Source organism: Gracilinanus agilis, chromosome 2 (genome assembly GCF_016433145.1).
Source record: "Gracilinanus agilis isolate LMUSP501 chromosome 2, AgileGrace, whole genome shotgun sequence".
Taxonomy (NCBI): Eukaryota; Metazoa; Chordata; class Mammalia; order Didelphimorphia; family Didelphidae; genus Gracilinanus; species Gracilinanus agilis.
This window is the reverse complement of record NC_058131.1, coordinates 4905304-4924716: the sequence shown is the minus strand read 5'-3', so window position 1 is coordinate 4924716 and position 19413 is coordinate 4905304. Positions and strand designations below refer to the sequence as shown.

The 19413-nt window shown below is 53.0% G+C and overlaps 1 protein-coding gene across 1 annotated transcript in view; it reads right to left on the bottom strand.

The window, feature by feature from the left end:
• Positions 1 to 70: 70 nt before the first annotated feature.
• CYRIA (CYFIP related Rac1 interactor A) overlaps positions 71 to 19413 on the bottom strand; it is a 42149-nt gene continuing 22806 nt past the window's right edge. The window contains exons 4-12 of the mRNA XM_044663005.1: positions 11979 to 12100; positions 8513 to 8618; positions 7092 to 7228; positions 6938 to 7015; positions 6236 to 6352; positions 6072 to 6151; positions 3342 to 3468; positions 1285 to 1355; positions 71 to 197 (exon numbers count right to left, since the gene is read on the bottom strand). Coding sequence (XP_044518940.1) covers positions 134 to 197; positions 1285 to 1355; positions 3342 to 3468; positions 6072 to 6151; positions 6236 to 6352; positions 6938 to 7015; positions 7092 to 7228; positions 8513 to 8618; positions 11979 to 12100 — 902 coding nt within the window. The 3' untranslated portion in view covers positions 71 to 133. The remainder of the gene's footprint in view (positions 198 to 1284; positions 1356 to 3341; positions 3469 to 6071; positions 6152 to 6235; positions 6353 to 6937; positions 7016 to 7091; positions 7229 to 8512; positions 8619 to 11978; positions 12101 to 19413) is intronic.

Sequence of the window (19413 nt, the reverse complement as noted above, 5' to 3'; positions counted from 1 at the left end):
GGGGGGAGGGGAGGCCCGAGGGCCGCCGTCCATCTCGGTGCCGGGAAGGAAGTGCTACGTGAATAGACGCGTGTGAACATGAATCTGTATTAAATATGTAAACATGTACATCTCGGGGGGCGCCGGGCGGCCTCTACTGCAGCATGGCTCGGATCTGTTTGGAGGTGGACTCGTCGTTCAGGTGCTTGGTGGTGAACCTGCGGGAGAAGCGGGGCACGGTGAGGCCGGCCCGGCACTCCCATCTGGAAGGCCTCGGACCCCGGGCCTTGGCTCTGCTTCTACTCGGGGGCCTCGTCCTTGGGACCCCCAGCCAGCCCACGCCCCGGCCAGCCTTCCGGGACGGGGGAGGGGGCTCTCCCCCACGAGGCCTGGCCGCCTTGTTTCCACAGGATACCATTTCTAGGCCGGCGCCGGCCCGTGGCAGCCCCCCTTTTGGTTGGTGCACAGACCGCGGCCCTTCCTCTGCCGGATCTCCCGCCCCAGCTGGCCAAGCCCCCCAGAGGGACTCAGGCCTGGACGTGAGAACGGCTGAGGGCCGAGGAAGCGGGACGGCCCTGATCCCCAGAGCCGGGGGCGCCCCGACCATCTGCTGGCGCTCCTCCGGGGACCCTCCTCACCGGCGACCAGGGCTGGCTGCGCCTCCTCTGCTCACCAGGTCCCGCAGCCCTCCCTCCCCTCCAGGCTGGATGGAAGCCAGAACCTCCCCTGGGTCTCCTCCCCGCCGCCTTTCTGGCCTTCCTCCACCCTACAGAAAGCCCTTCTGGGGGCCGTGAAGGCCGGCCTTCCTCCGAGGCGACCTCCCGGGGATGCCCTCTAGCTTGTCTGCTCACGACGGCCCTCGGGGGCGCGACGTCCTCTCGTGCCCTCCTCTCGTGCCCGCACACAGCGGGGCCTCCCTGCCGGCCGCCTCGAGTTGAGCCGAGCCCGGCTCCTCTTTCTCCTTCTCGGGCTCGCAGCGCCTCTGACGCGCGGCTGCGCCCAGCCAGCACCGGTAACTCTCCCTCTCTCGCTCCCTCTCTCGTTCTCGCTCTCTCTTCTCCGATGGGGTCCTCCCCAGGGCCTACCTTCACGCTAGAACTTGAGCCCCCAGTTCCCCACTCGCTCAGACATCCTCCTTGTCCGAGATCTGAGGTTCCCTCCATCGGGTTCTAGGTTCGGGGTCTTCCACTTCTGGGGCGGGAGCTCCCTGGACTTTGGACACGGCCGATTGAGGTCCCCTCCAGCTCGGACACGTCTTCGTGCCGTGCTTTTCCCAAGGAGGCAGCGAGGGGGGCCGAGGCCTACCTGAGGGCGTTTAGGAGGCCTTCCACGCTGTCGGGGGGCTGCTCCTTCAGCACCTTGATGCAGCCTTTCATCTGGAAGAAGAAGCAGCAGACAGACGCCCCGTTAGTGCACAGCTGAGGAGAGGCGACACTCGAACGTCCTCGAGGGGGGCTGCTCTCACCGGCCCTTCCTGAACCGAAGCACGTCCTTTATTTACAGGGAAATGGAAGGAGGCCCAGAGACGTGAAGGGACTTGTCCAAAGTCACGCGGATAGGAAGGAACAAAGCCTAGAACTTTGGGCCATAAAATCCTATACCCAAGATCGAAGCAAACAGAACCACAGAACCCATCTGGGTCAGCCAGGACCTAACAAGAATTCTCTTTATAAAAAACCCAAGAAGGGACCATGAAGCCTCTCTTTTTTTTTTTTTTTTTTTTTTTTAAACCCTTCCCTTCCACTTAGAATCAATACTCTGTATTAGTTCTAAGGCAGGAGAGCAGTCAGGGCTAGGCAATGGCGGGGTAAGTGACTTGCCCAGGGTCACCCAGCTGGGAAGTGTCTGAGGCCAGATTGGAACCCAGGACCTCCCGACTCAAGGCCTGGCTCTCCATCCACTGAGCCACCCAGCTGCCCCCCATCCAGCCTCTTCTTGAACTCACTGTTTCCTGAGTCAGCCCTCTGACCATGAATCTAGAACTTAACACCGGCAGGCTCAGGGGTAGAAGAATTAGGAGAAAAAAGAGCCACTGAGGATGGAGAAGAGGCTCAGATTCCCCAACACGACCACCCCAGCTCGGACTTTACCAGACTTTGCATTTTTGACTCCAATCTGGAATCTCATGATGGGAGAACCATCTGGTGGCAAGCGGCCTGCCACCGGGACCAGGAACTGCCACTGGAGGTTGGGGGGAACCCAATCACACCTTCTTGCTGACACCCAGCTAGACCAAAGCATGGGATCTGGGGTTGGGTTGTCGAGGAGAGAAGGGGGGCTACAAGGGGGGGCTTGGAAGGGGAGGAGAACGCTGGCAGGAGGTGCTCCTGGGCTTGAGGGAAAGCAGGAAGCGGGTGAAGTAGCACAACAGACAGCAACTGCGGGAAGACACGTGGGGGGGGGGGCAGTTGGCCCATCCCTTCCAGCTCTAGAACATTCACTTTTTTCTAAATGTTTCATTTGTGATACGTTACCTGCCCCGTCTCCCTCCTTCTCTCCCTCTCTCTCTCTCACACTCACACACTTAGATGCTCTCTGCGTCTCTGCCTGTCTCTGCCTGTCTCTGCCTGTCTCTGCCTGTCTCTGCCTGTCTCTGTCTCTGTCTGTCTGTCTCTGTCTGTCTGTCTCTGTCTGTCTGTCTCTGTCTGTCTGTCTGTCTGTCTCTGTCTGTCTGTCTCTGTCTGTCCCTGTCTGTCCCTGTCTGTCCCTGTCTGTCTCTGTCTCTGTCTGTCTCTGTCTGCCTCTGTCTGCCTCTGTCTGCCTCTGTCTGTCTCTGTCTGCCTCTCTCTCTCTGCCTCTCTCTCTCTGCCTCTCTCTCTCTGCCTCTCTCTCTCTGCCTCTCTCTGTCTCTCTCTCTCTGTCTCTCTCTCTCTGTCTCTCTCTCTCTGTCTCTCTCTCTCTGTCTCTCTCTCTCTGTCTCTCTCTCTCTGTCTCTCTCTCTCTGTCTCTCTCTGTCTCTCTCTGTCTCTCTCTGTCTCTCTCTGTCTCTCTCTGTCTCTCTCTGTCTCTCTGTCTCTGTCTCTGTCTCTCTCTCTCTCTTTCTCTGTGTCTCTCTCTCCCCCTCCTAGTCTCCGCCTCTCCCCCCGCTAGGCTAGGAATTCAGTCCACGTGGCTCTCTGATGGGAAGAGTCTCTCCTTGGCTAGCACCAGCCAGCGATCACGGCAGCCCAGCGGGTGGGGAGGTTGGCTCTGGATTACCCAGCAGGCCCTGCCCCACGAGGACCTGGGAAGCCCCTTAGAGGAGCCCATCTTCCCTGAATGCTCTAACCAGTCGTCTTCGGAACTTCTAGAGGAGCAGCCAGACCGCCCTTCCAGCACCACCAAAGACCCGGTCCAGAAAGTCTCCCCGCATTGGTCCTTACGTCAATCTTGGACGTCTTGCAGAAAGCCCCCACGGGGTGCACGTGGTCATAGAGAATGATGACGCCAACCATCACTCGCATACAGAACAGGAGAGTCTCTTCACTCGTGAATCGACTCCGATACTCCCTGGAACACAGAGGAAATGAAATCAGCCCGGCCGGACTCCCTCCCCAAAGCCAGGAGCCTGAAGAGCCCGACACCCCCCCGGTGCCATCAGGACTTTCTCCCGCCCTTCTCTCATCTGGACATTGTCAGGCTGTCCGAGGGGGCGACAAGCCGCCGCCAAGTCCGGTCCTGGTCACTGTGCCGAGAGCCCGTCTCCCTGCGCAGGCACCCGAGAGAGCAGAGGGGAAAGCGGGAGGCAGAGAAGCACTTCGCTGTGGAGGGGGCTGGGGCCGGGGCTGGGGCCGGGGCCGGGGCTGGCTCTCGCCCGGCAGTTATTCTATGGTGGGTCCTTCTGCTGCCTGAGATCACTGAGAGCAACGACTCTGCCGTGGCTGCACCTCTAGACCAAGCGGATCCCCAGCAGCCCTCGGCCATCTTCCTTAAAACAGAGGCCAGGCTCAGGGCAGGCCACCAGAGGAGAAGGCGATCCCCCAGCCGTGGGAAGACCCTCCAGACACAGCCTTCCTTAGGTTCTACTCCGTCACTAGAGGCGGCGGGTCTACACACTCCCAGGCTTTTTGTGGCAGGGAGCAGGGGAGTGTCTTCAAAAGGAAATGACCAGGTCAAGGTAAAGGCTTGGGGTCGGGAGAGCCCGTTCTGATGACCTGTGGCCTCCGTGCCGAGGGTCCTTCTAGCTACGGACCTCTCAGTTCCAAGGATTCCCTCATCTCCGCCGTCTCAGGTCCCTCCCAGCTCTGACGCCTGCTGCTGGTGACCGCTCTGACCTCTGACGTGTTATGGCTAACGGCTAGTAATAAATAGCTACAACGGACCTGGCGCCTGTTACGTGCTGAGCACTGTGCTAAGGGCCTTTAAAGTGGCGTCTCACTTAATTTTCACTGCAATCTTGGGCAGTGCGTGCTATTAATTGTTCCCATTTTATAGATGTGGAAATAGAGGCAAACAAGTGAAGTGACTCGCCCAGGGTCACACAGCCAAAAGGATTTAAACTCAGACTTTCCTCCCTCCAGGCCCAGACCTTTCTTGGCTATGCTTTCTGACTACAGCATTTTCTCGTCTATGCTCCAAAGGCTCTTCCACGGCCTAAGGTCTTTCCCAGTTCTGATATTCATTGTTCTTTGTTCTAAGCCCCCCTGTGTTCCTCGTGCTGTGTTCTAGGCTCCTTCTTTCCCTTCTGACACTTACATTCTATCGCCTTGAATGTCTCTTTCCTACTTTCTGGGTCAAAGTAAAATGGGGAAGAGAAGGGGTGAATTTAAATGAAGTCTAAGCCCCCCTCTGGCTCTAGGTCCTGGCATGACCCCTTTTCTAGGCTCGCTCTACTGCCAGGTCCCAAATGGCTTGTTTCCTATAGCCACGACTTCTATTGTTTTTACTAAAGGGAGAGGGAGAGAGGGAGTGAGAGACAGAGACAGAGAGACAGGGAGGCAGAGACAGAGAGAGAGAGACAGACACAGAGAGAGACAGAGAGAGGGAGAGATAGAGACAGAGAGAGGGAGACAGGGAGACAGAGAGAGGGAGACAGAGAGACAGAGACAGGGAGAGACAGAGACAGAGAGACAGGGAGACAGTGAGATAGAGAGAGACAGGGAGGCAGAGACAGAGAGAGACAGACGAGAGAAAGACAGAGAGAGAGACAGAGACAGAACAAGAGAAGAGAGGAGAGACAGAGATGGGGAAAGAGATAGAGACAAAAAGACAGAGAAAGAGAGAGAGAGAAGAGAGAAAGAGAGAGAGAAGAGAGAAAGAGAGAGAGAAGAGAGAAAGAGAGAGAGAGGAGAGAGAGACAGAGATGGGGAAAGAGACAGAGAGAAAAAGAGACAGAGAGAAAAAGAGACAGAGAGACAGAGGAAGAGAGACAGAGGAAGAGAGACAGAGGAAGAGAGACAGAGAGAGAGACACAGAGAGAGAGACACAGAGAGAGAGAGACACAGAGAGAGAGACACAGAGAGAGAGACAGAGACAGAGACAGAGAGAGACAGAGACAGAGAGACAGAGACAGAGAGACAGAGACAGAGAGACAGAGAGACAGAGACAGAGACAGAGAGACAGAGACAGAGAGACAGAGACAGAGAGACAGAGACAGAGAGACAGAGACAGAGACAGAGAGACAGAGACAGAGAGACAGAGACAGAGAGACAGAGACAGAGAGACAGAGACAGAGAGACGGGGAGCTCACCACACGGGCTTATTGTGATTTTTCACTGACCTGCCCCTTAGGAGGAGAGCAAGCTAAACGCATCAGCCCTTTCTGCTTCACCCAAACCAAGAAGTGAGAAAGGCTGCTCATGATTGCAGAGCCACCTCGTAGTCATTCCGGGGCCCAGCCCGGGTGCAGAGGTGTTCACTCCCCGATCGAGACCTCGAGGGCAAGGCTACTGCTCCCTCCAGGAGCCTCGTCCCCATTGAGAATTCCCTGGACAGGAGCTCTCTGGCTCTGCCAAACCATGGGAGGACGATGGCACTGCCCAAGGGCACTTTGAGCTTGGCTCGGGCTCCCTGAAGGGCTCAGTCACAAATGCTCCAACAAGAGAGCCGACGCAGGCAGTCGGCCATCGTTGGCCCCCATCGCCCTCTCCGTGTCCAAAGGCCCCTTGACTTACGGGGTCTCCAGCATGACTTTACACACGCTTATCATGGTGCTGAGGCAGTCCGTCGTGTTCTCGATGGGCAGGGTTTTGTTCTAAAAAGGAGACACAAGACAAGGACGTCCCTGAGAGTCGTGCCGGCCGTGCCCCATCCCCGGCCTCCGCGCGAGGAGACGTACCTCGGAGACAAAGTACGTGGTGGCGTTGCTGAGGGTCTTCAGCATCGGGGTGGCCTCTGCATAGAACAGGGACATTCGGTTGGCCATCTCGTTGTTGACTTCATTTTCAATGTCTAGCTGATGGAAGGAAGGAGAGGAGACGGCATTTATAAAAGGGGGTCCCAGCGAGCTCTGGGACCGCTGGAGGCCGAGGATCCAAGTTCATGTTCCTTCCCTGAGAGCCCCGATCCCTCCTTCCGAGCAGTCCCATCTTTCTCCTTCTATGTGGGGATTCTCCGCTGACTTTGGGTCACCCTGTCGATGTGGAACGAGGAGTGACCGTGGGAGGTCCAGCCTCCCCTCCCAGACGACCCGCTCCTATCGCCAGCTACCTGTCCAATATCTCGAACTCAGCCCAGTCCAAATAGAAGGCATCTTCTTGTCCCCTCGTCCCTCCTCTGGTCTAACCCTATTTCTGTCCAGGGCGCCTCCTCCAGAAGGCTCCCCTCGCTTCAGAGACGGGACAGCTCAGAGCTGGGGGGACGTTCCGGCTCCCCACAGTGCCTCCTCCTGCGCCATCTCCACAAGTGGCCCTCCTGGGGGCAGCCAGGAGGCTCCGTGGGCTGAGACTCGTTCTTCTCTGAAGGCTCCCCCGATGCAGAAGAAGGAAGAAGCCCCCCCTGCCCCCCCCCCAGGCCCGGCCCCAGAGGCCGCCCTCCTTACGTGCATGTTGTTGATCCGGTTGCGGCTGATGGTGCGTCTGTAGTAGCTGAAGTCATTCTGGATGGCCGGGTTCCTCATCTGGAAGGAGACAGAGGAGAGGCTCGGGCCGGGCCTCGGGGGGCTCCCCGCCGAGGTCCCCGGAGCGCCGGCTCACCTTCAGCTCGTCGAAGCGCAGGGTGAAGTGGAGGATCTCGGCGAACTCCTTGGCCAGAGCCTGCTCCCGCTCCAGGTGCTGGGTGGGTGTGTAGGGCGGGCACGTCAGGCACTCCAGGAGATTCTGCAGAGCCTTCTCTGAAAGAGAGGCAGAGCCCCGAGCCCCCATCAGCCTCCTTTCCTGAAGCCCAGCCCCGACTCAGGGCTGAGAGAAGCAGATCTGGAGGCAGAGGATGGAGCTCCAAACCCAGCCCGTCCACGTCCTGCTGTGGAGCCTTGGAGAAGTCTCTGGGCCTTCTTTGGCGAGGGACGGTCCTACGTCCCAGCAGTGACCCGACTTCTGCCTTTCCCTTTGTGCTTGTAGAAGGAAGCTGAGGGCAAAACGACGGTGTACCAGGGTGCCAAGGGGATGCCTACATGCCCACCAATCCTCACTCTAACCCTCAGGGGCCCAGCTTCTGCCTCTAAAAGGGGATTAAAAATGGCAACAAAAGCCTATTGAGGGGGCAGCTGGGGGGCTCAGTGGATGGAGAGCCAGGTCTAGAGACGGGAGGTTCAAATCCGGCCTCAGACACTTCCCAGATGTGTGACCCTGGGCAAGTCACTTGACCCCCATGGCCCACCCTTACCACTCTCTTCCACCTAGGAGCCAATACACAGAAGTTAAGGGTTTAAAAAAAAAACACTATTGATTTTGAGAGGCAGCGAGATGGCTTAGTGGATAGAGAGCTAGTCCTGGGTCAGACATTTACTAACTGTATGACCCTGAGCAAGTCACTTAGCTTGTCTGCCTCAGTTTCCTCAATAGTAAAAAATAAAATGGGGGAAATCATAGCACCTACTTCCAGAGTTGTTGTGGGGACAGAATGATATTTGGAAAGCCCTTAGCACAACGCCTGGCACAAGGTAGATGCCTATATAAAAGCTTATTCCCTTCTCTTCCCTTTCTTGGAGGACGGGATGGCAGCAAATCTTAAAAACTACAGCTCCAATGTGGGGTTTCATCGGTAAATTCCCCTCAAAGGGAATGAAGGGGCTGGAAAGTTCCTGTCCCGAGATCTCTTTCTGGCATCATTTGAGATGATCTGAAGAAAGAGAGACCCCGAGTGAGGGTTCGGTGGAGGGTAACAGGTGCCAGACGGGGCTTGGAGGCCTGGGTTTAGCTCTGCTCTTCCATCCTCGGGGCTGTGATTAGGAGCAAATTCCTTCCCACCCTCAGTTTTCCCCTTCTGAAAAGGGGACAATAATTGTGGTACTATTTACCTCCCAAGGCAGCTGACCAGCTCACAGGGGAGGACTGGTGGAGGGAGAAGCTGAGAGAGCTCCACACGTGGGAGATGCCAGCAGAAGAGTGTCAAAGCATTGAAGTGAAACGGAAAAAAATAATGGAGAAGTGAAAGAGGACCAAAAGGGAGAACTCACCGAGGCGGATAGAAAATTCGTAGAACCTCTTCAGCCGGACCACAAGAGGACACACTGCATTCCAAGCCTTTTCTTGGAGCTGGATGTCGTTGGGATTTTGGATTGCCTACAAGGGAGAGGCCATGAGATGTCATGGAGAGAGAAGCAGCCTTCGAGCCAAGAAGAACTGAGTTCCAGTGCTGGCTCTGTGACCCTGGGAAAGTCACGGAACCTTCCAGAGCCCCAGACAACTCTCTAAGAATCCAGATCAGAGAGAAGATGCTACCCTGCCTTGGGAAGGAGTTTCCTCCTCGGGGAGGAGCACCAATGAAATCTCAGGGTGACTTTTCCTACCTCCAGAGGCATGAAACTATCCATCTCATTCAAATGATAGAAAAATTAAAATATAGAGAAAATCCCATGCTCTGTTCTGACTCCAATATTGCGTCCTAAAGTTCTGTGTTCTACAGAACCTTCAAGTTCTGATGTTCTAAAGGGATAAGGTCTCACTTGGCTATAATACTGTGGATTACCAAGTTCTACATTCTAAGGTCTCTTCAGGTTCTAATGTTGTATGTTCTAGAGGTCTAGCTCCTAAAATCTCCCAGTTCTAAAACTGTTCCGACATTTAGATCTTAAATTCCCTTTAAGTTCTAACATCTTGTGTTCTAAGGTCGCTTCCGTTTTAGTTTTCTGTGTTTTAAAAGTCTATGTATGTCCTAAGTCATCTCATTTCCAGATCTAACATTATTTTGGTGCCCCCTATCTAGTCTATGATCATTGCCATCTTTGATACTCCATGTCCCAAGGTCCTTTCTATCACAAATATTCTGCATTCTAAAGTTCTGGCTTCAAAAGTTCTTTCCAGTTCTAACATTGTGAATTCCAAGTTTCACATTCTACGTATAAGATGCCTAGAAATCAGTTTGTTTGGAGATAAGATAGAAAAGGACAACAGCAGCAACTCTGGAATTGGATTCTTTCACTTGTAAATATTTCTTAGGATCGATGATGGGCACTGTGCTAGAACCTGCATGGCTAGGGAGGGCCGCATTCTGTGACAAGACGGCCTCCTGCCCAATGGGTCATTCGCTCCTTCTGAAGAACCAGCTGAGAGATTTACAGCCTGGAAGGTTCCACCTTGCTCCCCTGCCCCAACTCAACCTATCAGTGTGCTACTAACAAGACCAACGTCACCGCATTATACATGGAAGGGAGGAAGGTATAAGAAGACTAGAAAGGCAGAAGGGGCTAAGGAGTCAGCTTAGGAAGGGCTTGGAATGTCGGTCAGTCTAGAGACGAAAGAGACCTTGCAAAACTTCCAATCCTTCCCTTTGTTTTACAGATGAGGAGACTGAGGCCCAAGACAAAGTGATTTGCCCCCACCTCCCATTGAAAAACCAATCACTATTGAATAAATATCTGAAAAATCCTTAATAACACTTACATGTTTTATAAACGGGAACAATTAATCACAAACAAGCATTATCTTCATATTCTCTCCCCAGTTCCCATAGGATTATCTTAATCAGGAGCTCCGGGCCTGTGGTTAGTGCCTGGCCCACAGTAGGCAGTTAATAAATGTTTGCCAACTGACTGCACACTGGCTTTCTGGTCTCTCCCTCTCCAGCCCCCTTTTGCCTCCTTAGCTATAATCCCCCATTATCCTAATTGTGAATTCTGAGGCGATCCGTAATCTCCCTAATTTTCCATTCCAGTTCCACTGGACCAGCTGTCCAGTGGACATTTCCAATGGGATGTCCAGAATCCGGATGCCAGCACAGAATTCATTACATCCCTCTCCCTGCCCCAAACCCACACCCTCTTCCCAAGGGTCCTCTCTCCTATGAGGCTGCCACATCCTCTCAGTCATCCCAAGTTAGAGCCATTTTTCGATTCTTCTCTTTTCCTCCTTTCCCTCTGCCCCAGGTGCGAAATCTCATTTCTGCCATTCCAGTGTCTTTCCTAACAGTGCTCCCCTTTGTCCTCCCTTCATATGGAAGTTCTGACCCTCGTCTACTCTAGACTATTTCAATAGTCCCCCAACAGGTCCTCCTGCCTCTAATCTCTCCCCACCCCAATCTAGCCTCCACAGGGTCGCCTTCATCTGACAATGGCATTCCCTTTGCCTAGAAGCTCCTATGACTCCCTCTGACCCCAGGAGAAAATATCACTTCCTCTGTCTGGCACTGAAAGCCCTCTGTAATCGGGCTCCAGACTGCTGGCACAGCCCTCCTCACCCTCTCAAACTCAATGGCCGCCATGTTGTTCTCCGTAGGTGATACTCCGCATCCCACTTGGTACCCCTTCCCCACAGAATGCTGGGAATGCTTTCCCTTCTCCACCTCTCCATATCCTTGGCTTCCTTTAAGTTCTGCTCAGAAGGCACCACACGGGGCCTCCCCACACTCTCCCAGGAGCCAGGGCTTCCCCCTCCAATGACTTCCTATTGATTTGGTGTCTATTTGGGGGCTTACTCCATGTCACTCCCCCCAGAAGAAGGGCAGGGCCTGCATCCTCAGTGCCTAGCCGTGGCCTCGTCGATCCATCCATTTAAGTGCCTACTGTGTGCCAGGCACCGTGCTAGAAATGCTGGTTCAGCGAATGAATGAACAAACGCACACTTCCTGAGTGAGCTTCCCCGGAGGGTGCCGGATGTATGCCCTGAAGTCGGTCCAACGTTATTTCAGGAAGGAGAAACCACTTCAGAATGGGGCAAGCTGAGGGGCTTCCCAGAGAAGGAAGAGAGCCGCCACCACTGAAGGCACAGAACCATTCTGGGAGGGAGGGAGAAGGCAGGAGGGCCTTCTTGGAATAGGGCAGAGCCTGTGCAAATGCCGAGAGGCCGGAGACTGGGGAATGGCTAGCAGGGTCAGTCTGGACGGCCCACAGAACGTGTGAAGGAGCATGCTCAGAAATGAGGCTGCCAAGGAGGCCGGGCCCGAATGCCAAGCCAAGAAGACCACCTCGATCTGATAGACAGAAAGCACTCTCAGCAGGGGTGGAATCTTGGGGGTGACCCTAGACCTGTGGGTGATCGTGATCTCTGGGCTCGGCTTAATGGCCCATAAACTAGGGAGATGGGCTAGATGGGGCCTGGAGGGGCGTCCCCGGGTTGCGCTCTGTCAGAGGAGCGGCCGGGGCTCGAAGGGCGAGGAGCCTCCTCGTCGGGTTTGTTTTCCTTCAAGAGTCGGCCGCTTAACGACGAGGCAAGGGAAGGCTGAACACTGAATCGTTATGTGCAAGGCGGATGCTGAACCCCGAGTGTGCGTGTCAGGGATGGGGGGCTGCGGGCTGGGCCGGGTGTCTGGGAGGATGAATTTCCTCCAATAAAAGGGACCATTCATGCGCTGGCTCGAAGGCACATTGCATCCCCTGTTCTTTCCAGGATTCTAGGAAATACTGCAGCGATGACGTCACCCCCTCCCTGGCCCCTGCCCCCCTGGCCGTCGTCAGGACAATATTATCGTTGGCTTGGCTTACTCACATCACGGATCTCCTGGCCGGCGCCTTTGTACGCCTGCAGGTCTGCGAGGATGCTCTCGGAATCCTGGAGGACGGCGCTGACCTGGTTCCAGATTTCCCTCTCGCCCTCCGTGGGCTGAGCATCTAAGCAACGTGGAAAACAGAACAGACACACACACACACATACATGTGGCGTCCCCTCCTTAGCTTCTCAGGCTTCTGGGTTTGCCTCTGAAAGAAGGCCAGACGAACCCCCCACCAAGGACCTGCGTGTCCCAGAAACGGGGATTTCCATTCCATTCTACAAACCTTCTTTAGATAAGCACCTACTGTGCGCACGGTTCTGTTTGGCTCTGAGCCCACAGATGTGAAACCACTAAGTAGCACCCCCAGAAACATATCATCCAATGGGGGGGCAGGCTAGGCTGGATTACATTCCAGAATCATTTAGGAGGCATCTTCTCTGGAGGAAGCAAAGGCAGCGATTGAGACTTTCTGCTTTAGATAGATACCAACTTTGGGATGATGGACAAGTCCCTCAACCCTCTCTGGAAACTCTCTGATTGATCAATAAACATCTGCCAAGAGTCTAGCATGCGCCAGGTCTTCTGCCAGCTGCCGGGGGGGGGCGGGCAGAAAGACAAGAACGAGTCTGTTTATAGTTATAGATGATGGCTATAGATTACAAGAGCTTCTGATCGCCATTGGATGGGGTCTTCGCCCAGTCTGGAGGATTCCACACACCCAGATCTCCTCCACTTGCTAAAAATTATCTATCAATAAACATTTTAAAGCACCTACTCTGTGCCAGGCACTGTTTTAGCCAATGGGGATCAAAATATAGTCCCTAAGATTGTTAGGTGCCTCCTTCCTAGGTGTCTGGTGGCCCGGTGCCAAGCTTGCCATCCAGGCACTCCCAGACTGTCCAGTGGGGGAGAAAACATGCAAATAACTACATGGAAACAAGCTCTAGACAGGGTAAATTGGAGATGAGTTATGGAGGGAGGGCACTGGGAAAGGTAGGAGGAGACTGTAGAAGGGAGAAGGTTAGTTGGAATTCGAAGAAAACCCAGGAAGCCGGGAGGGGGAGATAATGAAGGAGAGCCTGTACTCTGGAGATGGAGGGTCTTGTGTGCGAGCAATAGCAAGGAGGGGAGTGTGGCTGGATAGCAGGGTAGTGGAGGAGGGAGTATAAGGTATAAGAAGACCAGAAAGATGGAGGGGATGAAAGGCTTTGAAGGACTCTGGAAATGAGAGGAAATCACTGGAGTTTAGTTCCTAGGGAGGTGGCTGGGGCTTTCATAGCTAAGAGGAAGATGGAGTGGATGTGGGAGACTCTTGGGTAGGGCAGGGAGACCCCCAGTAGCTATTGCTATTGCCCAGATGGGAGGCCATGAGGGGTCAGAGGAGAGAAGGGGGCAGACATGAGTGACGTTATGAAGGCAGAAAGAGAGCAGGACTTGGTGACTGATTATGAGGAATTGAGAATAGCATTCAGATGGTGAGCCCGAATGCCTGGGAGAGTGGTGTTACCCCAACAGCAATAGGGAAGTGAGGAGGAGGAGAAGGATTTTTAGGGAAGACAGTGAGTTCAGTTTTGAGCTTAAGATGATAGAGATAGGATGAGATTTGGTGATTGAAATGATTGGGAACTTTCAATTAAGAGATTATTGGCAACTTCTTGGAGATGTAGTTTCAGCTGAATGACAAAGTCGAAAGGCAGACTGCAGGCCTAGAGATGGGAGGTCCTGGGTTCAAATCCTGCCTCAGACACTTCCCAGCTGGGTGACCCTGGGCAAGTCACTTGACCCCCATTTCCCACCCTTATCACTCTTCCACCAAGGAGGCAATACACAGAAGTTAAGGGTTGAAAAAAAAAAGGCAGACTGGAGAGAGTAAAGATGGTGAGAGGCAAGGAAGTTGGAGCAACTGTTGTAGATGGTCTCCTCCAGGAATTTAACCACAAAAGGGAAGAGAGACATGAAACAATAGCTATCAGAGAGGGAAGGATCAAGTGAATTTTTTGAGGTTGGAGTGAAAATGGGCATGATTTTTGGAAGTCGGAAAGTAAACAGAGATTGAAGATAAGTGAGAGATTATTATGATAGAGGGGAAAGGATGTTAGAAAAGAGGATTTTGAGGTATTAATGATGCATGCCTTGGTAAGGCAAAGAGTCACCTCTTCACATGAGACAGGGGAGAAGGAAGAACTGGTGTCCAAAGGCATCTGAATAAAGTGAGATGGGAAGGAGAGGAGATTGAGCTTTTGGGGAATGATTATCATTTTTGCAGTGAAATATGGGGCAAAGTTCTTAACTGAGAGGGTAACGGGCCAGAGAGGGTAGACTGTAGGAGGTTTGAAGAGACATGAAAAGAGTTGGATGAGCCAGTGCTGTGAGTGGAATAGTAAATCAATTAGGGAGATGTGAAATATCAGCTAGCGAGAGAGAGAGCCCAGATGGGATTATATACCATAAATCTGTAATGGGCCCAATTGCCAGGGTTTTGTGATTTTCTTCAGTTGCATTCAGTCGCAAGTAAGTATGAGAAGCAAGAAAAGGGACTCAGTACTAGGGATACAAAGAAAGAGAACAGATTCAGTCCCCAAATCCTCAATGAGTTTATGAGATGTAATAGGGGAATTTATCAGGATGTAATAAGGGGAATAGGCTAGGTAGGAGGGAAATTAAGGCAGAGGTACAGTTGGAATTGAGGATAGGCACTGTAGATAGGGGTTTGTGAATCCCTAAGGCAGAAAGGTGGATGAGGAAGGTACAATGACGAAGGTTGGTAGTTGAGGTGGTAGGAGAAATAAGGGAATGTCTGAGATTAGGGAATAGAAACACTGAGGTATAAAGAGTTGCAAGGGAGAGGATGAGTTAATCTAAGGCAGGCAACAGCAGCCGGGAAACAGACTGGATACTCATAGAGACAAAACACTGAAGGGAAACAGACTGAGCCCTTCAAGTAAAGGACACTTTACAGAGCCAGGTTAGAGCCAGCCAAGAATGGCTTGAAATTGACTGGAGACTTCTAGTCAGTTTCACAGGATCACTAAGGAAGGGACTAGAGAAGTATTGAAGTTTCACTTCCTCCAGATGGATTCCTCCAGCTTCCCTCAAACTCCAGAGAGAATGTTATTCTCTCTCTCCTCCTCCCTCTCTTATTAATAAACTAATGAAGTAGCCAAAGGGTTTTGATTAAAGACAAACAGGGTTTATTGTTTTTTAAGGGTTGATTGGAAGGATAGAGGCTATTAGGTAACCCTAACAGCCGCCTAGAGAAAGCTTCAGGTGGAGGAAGGGAGGCAGGAATGTGAGACTGAGATAGGACCTGCCTAACTCAGCCCTGAGAGGGTTTGTAGCAAAAGGGGAGGAAAGTTGAATACAATGATTCAATAGATAAGTTTGTAACAAGGGTGAGCCCTATTTGACTAAACTACCAAGATTTGAAACTAACACTCAGATCTGCTCTCCTTTCAAAACTTCTCAGACATTCAGGTAGGGAAAATGAAGATGGGAATAAGGTAGGCTAAGGAGATTCAAAGGAATTAGCTAAATTAACAATTTTTTAAGGAAAAGCTGCAAAATATAGGCCAGGTTTCAATCCAAAGAAGAAGCTCAGATGGACCCTGATACTCTCCATGAGTTTCCCAGGGCCAACTGAACTTCCCAAGATTCTAAACCCCTTATCAACTGACAGAAGAACTCTGCAGCAGAACCTGCAAAGCTGTTATGCACCCTCTCTGCACCACATATCAAATGGAAGTGGGCAAGAGAAATGGAGGAATTGATTACAGAGCCATCATCCGTGATGTATGGAAGAATGTGAAAAGTGGAAGTGATGCCACAAGATTGAAAAAGGGACAACTGTTCTTGTTTTCAAAAACCCAACAAAAACAACTGAGAATGATGTCTACAAATTTCGGATCCATGTGTTTGACTTCAATTTTGGGGCAAATTCTAATTTTTTTAAACCCTTAACTTCTGTGTATTGGCTCCTAGGTGGAAGAGTGGTAAGGGTGGGCAGCGGAGGTCAAGTGACTTGCCCAGGGTCACACAGCTGGAAAGCGTCTGAGACTGGCTTTGAACCTAGGACCTCCCATCTCTAGGCCTGAATTCTCAATCCACTGAGCTACCCAGCTGCCCCGGCAAATTCTAGAAAGGACCATTGAAGAGCCGGTCAGCCAACATTCTGAAAGGGGAGACGTGATTACAAAGATGGTTTTGATCTTGCCAAACTAACCTCATTTTCTTTTTTTGATGGGGTTACTAATAGAGGAGGTGGGGGGATGCAGTGGGTATAGCTTACCTAGGTTTTAGTGGGCTTTATGATCGTTCTCCTACATTTCTTGTGTCTAGAAAGGTAAGGATTCGATAATGACACTATCAAAGAGATTCAAAACTTATTCGAGGCCTCGACGGGGTTCTAAGTGTGGGAGGAGGGGGAAGGCAGGCATCTGTTTGGTCCTGTGCTGTTTTTCTAAGTGAATGTTGAAAAGAAGAGATGCCATCCTATGGAATCAACACACAGGACAATGAAGCGAGGATCCCAAAGGATCTCAGCAGGCTGGAGAATCAGGGGCGAATTCACCGGGGGAAAAATTAGCCGTGTACAAAAACCATTTTCACCCCTACGAGATGGGGGGGCATCTGTTAGACAGCGTCATTCTGAAAAAATTTTGGGGGGATTTTAGTGGACTGAAGACTCAACGTGGCAGTCAGACAAGTTATCCCGATTTTGAGCTGCGTTACCAGCTCTGGCTTCTAGGAACAGGGAGGCGAGGGCTGAGCTGTTAGCCGTCATCCCAAGAGCACGGCTCTGGGTACCGCTGCTTAGGCAGGACTTTGATGAACTGGAAACAAGCAGAGGAGCTCTGAAGGGCCCTGAACTCCCGGGCTCTGATGATTGATGGAAAGAACCAGGAGCTCAGCTCGGAGAAGAGGCGGCTGGGGGTGGGACAGGAAGGAGACCTCCCGGCGCTTCTACAGCTCTCCATCGGAGCGGGGATTTGCCCTTTTCCCTTTGGGAGAACCAGGGACAGCGGATGGAGGTCGGCATTTTTGCCCTGGTGGGGTGGCCGAGCTTCAAGGACCCCCCCTGGCCCCGGCCCTTGTAGACCGCCGTGATAGAGAATCCATAGAATGGGAGAGCTGGATCGGAGCGGAGATGAAGAGGCCCGTCCGGTGGCACCCAGCATTGGCCCTGGACCCAGGCCCCCGGGGAGCCATCCAGGGCTTGCTCCATGACTCGGGGTCCTGTGTTTCTTCTGGCAGGGGCTTCTCTCCAGATTTCCCCTATAATCCCAGGGATTGCCAGCGACTTTAGCGGCCTTCTCAGAGATGGTTCTATAAACCAGGAAGCCATGCTGTCTCCACCAGGAAGCCCTTAAAGTCTCTGATTTACAGGAGCAATTTCAGAAAGCCACCCTTTGCACAGGAGGAGGAAGCCACCCCGCAGCCCCCCGAGCGGGGGATGATTTACGCGGCCGCTCTGGAGGGACCCGCGAAGGCTCCGTGTGTTACGGCGCGCTCTCTGCCCTCTGCCCGCCCCCACATCCATCTCTGGCCGCGTTCAGAGTGCCCAGCGCTGGGAATCCGACACAGGCGGGATTTGTCAGGGAAGGAGCCTCGGGCCGGAGCGATGGAGGTTTTCATCCAAAGGATTTCGCCTCATTGGGGAGAATTTTGCCCCGAGGGATGGCGACCACCGACTGTCAGCATGTCGACAGGAATCCAGATGCGTGTCCCGGCCGGCCCCTTTCAGCCCAGGTGGAATGACAGGCATCCCCGTCAGCAGAGCCAGGGAAAGGCTCCACAGGCTCGGCCGGCCAGGGACGCCTTCATCGGAGAGCTCAGATGCCGGCCTCCGGGGGGGCTCTAGAGGGGGCGCCCCAAGAAGCACCCGCCTTCCCGTCCCGGGCCCCCAAACCAACCACGAGAACAGAGAAGCTGTTCCTGGAAACCCGCCGAACCAGCTATGCAGTCGGAGAGGGAATTTCTCTTCGGAATGCCAGAGATCACAGGAGGTATGCGAGGCACCATTTATCCTGAGGTGTCTCCGGCTCTCCCAGGACAGGCTGCCTTTGGCACCAGGATCTATGACTGGCTCGGGGCCCCGGGGCCGCTGCGTAAACACTGCTGGGTCAAAGGAAGAGCGAGACGCACAGCAAAGCCTTCCGGGCGCCATCCATCACTGCTGCCTCTTTTTGTTCTTCTTCTTCGGGATAAACCGAGGGACATAAATCAGGATCTATTATTAACACGGGAAGATGTAAAGTGGAAACGATTTATGGGGAGGCAGAGAAAGGGGGGAGGGCATCCCTGAGCCCTCATCGGGGAGCCTCGGCCTTCGGGAAGGAGGGCCCCAAGCCGGGAGCCCTCTCCACGGTCAGGCCGATAATGGGGAACAGCACCCCCGCGCCCGTGGTCCTTCTGCTCCGATACATCCCCCGGCTAGTGGCCAAGCCCACCTTCCTGTGTGAAGTCCAGTTCCGAGCCCGCCACTTTCTGCTCAGGAACTTTACCTTTAATTCAATCCGTTCAACAATCATTAATGTAATGTCTATTTTGGAGGCAGGCCAAGAGGTGGGAGGTCCTGGGCTCAGATACTTCCTGGCTGGGTGACCCTGGGCAAGTCACTTCACTCCCATGGCTTAGCCCTTACCGCTCTTCTGCCATGGACCCAATACCCAGGATTACTTCCAAGATGGAAGGGAGGGGGGTTACCAAAAAAAAAAAAATCCAGACACGAGACACTGTTTCTTCAAAGCCAAAAAACAAAAACATCCCCCTCCCGGCAGTCCCTGCCCTTAAGGAACAGATTCTATGGGAAGGGAATGGAACAGGCGGGTAAGCTAATGCTTTATGGCTCGGCGTTAGCCGTCCCCTTCAGATTGGCCTCACGCCATCCCCTTCCCATACTACATGCTGGTCACGCTGCTTCCCAAATTCTCATTTCAGCCCCCTTTCGATAGGTTCCCTCCGCACTTTACCTCTCAGGGGGCCTCTCTCCCTTAACGGCGTCCTGGATTTAGAGATGGGCAGCTGGGTGGCCCAATGGGTAGAGTGCTGGCCTGGAGTCGGAAGACTCATCTTCCAAAGCTCAAATCTGGCTTCAGACACTTATCGTGTGACCTTGAGCAAGTCACTGAATCCTGTTTGTCTCAGTTTCCTCATCTGTAAAATGAGCTGGAAAGGGAATGGCAGACCATTCCACTATCTTGGCCAAGAAAACTTCAAGCGGGGTCCCAGAGGGCAGGATGTAACTGTAAACAGCTGAAGAGATTCAGAGATAGATGCAACTTTGGGGACATCAAGTCCCAGCCCTTTATTTTACGTACAAGAAAACAGGCAGATAAAGAGTAAATGACTTATCTAGGGTTACCCAACTTAAGCGATCGAGGCAGGATTTGAACCTGGTGCATTTATTTTGGAGATATCTTCGATTCCTCAACA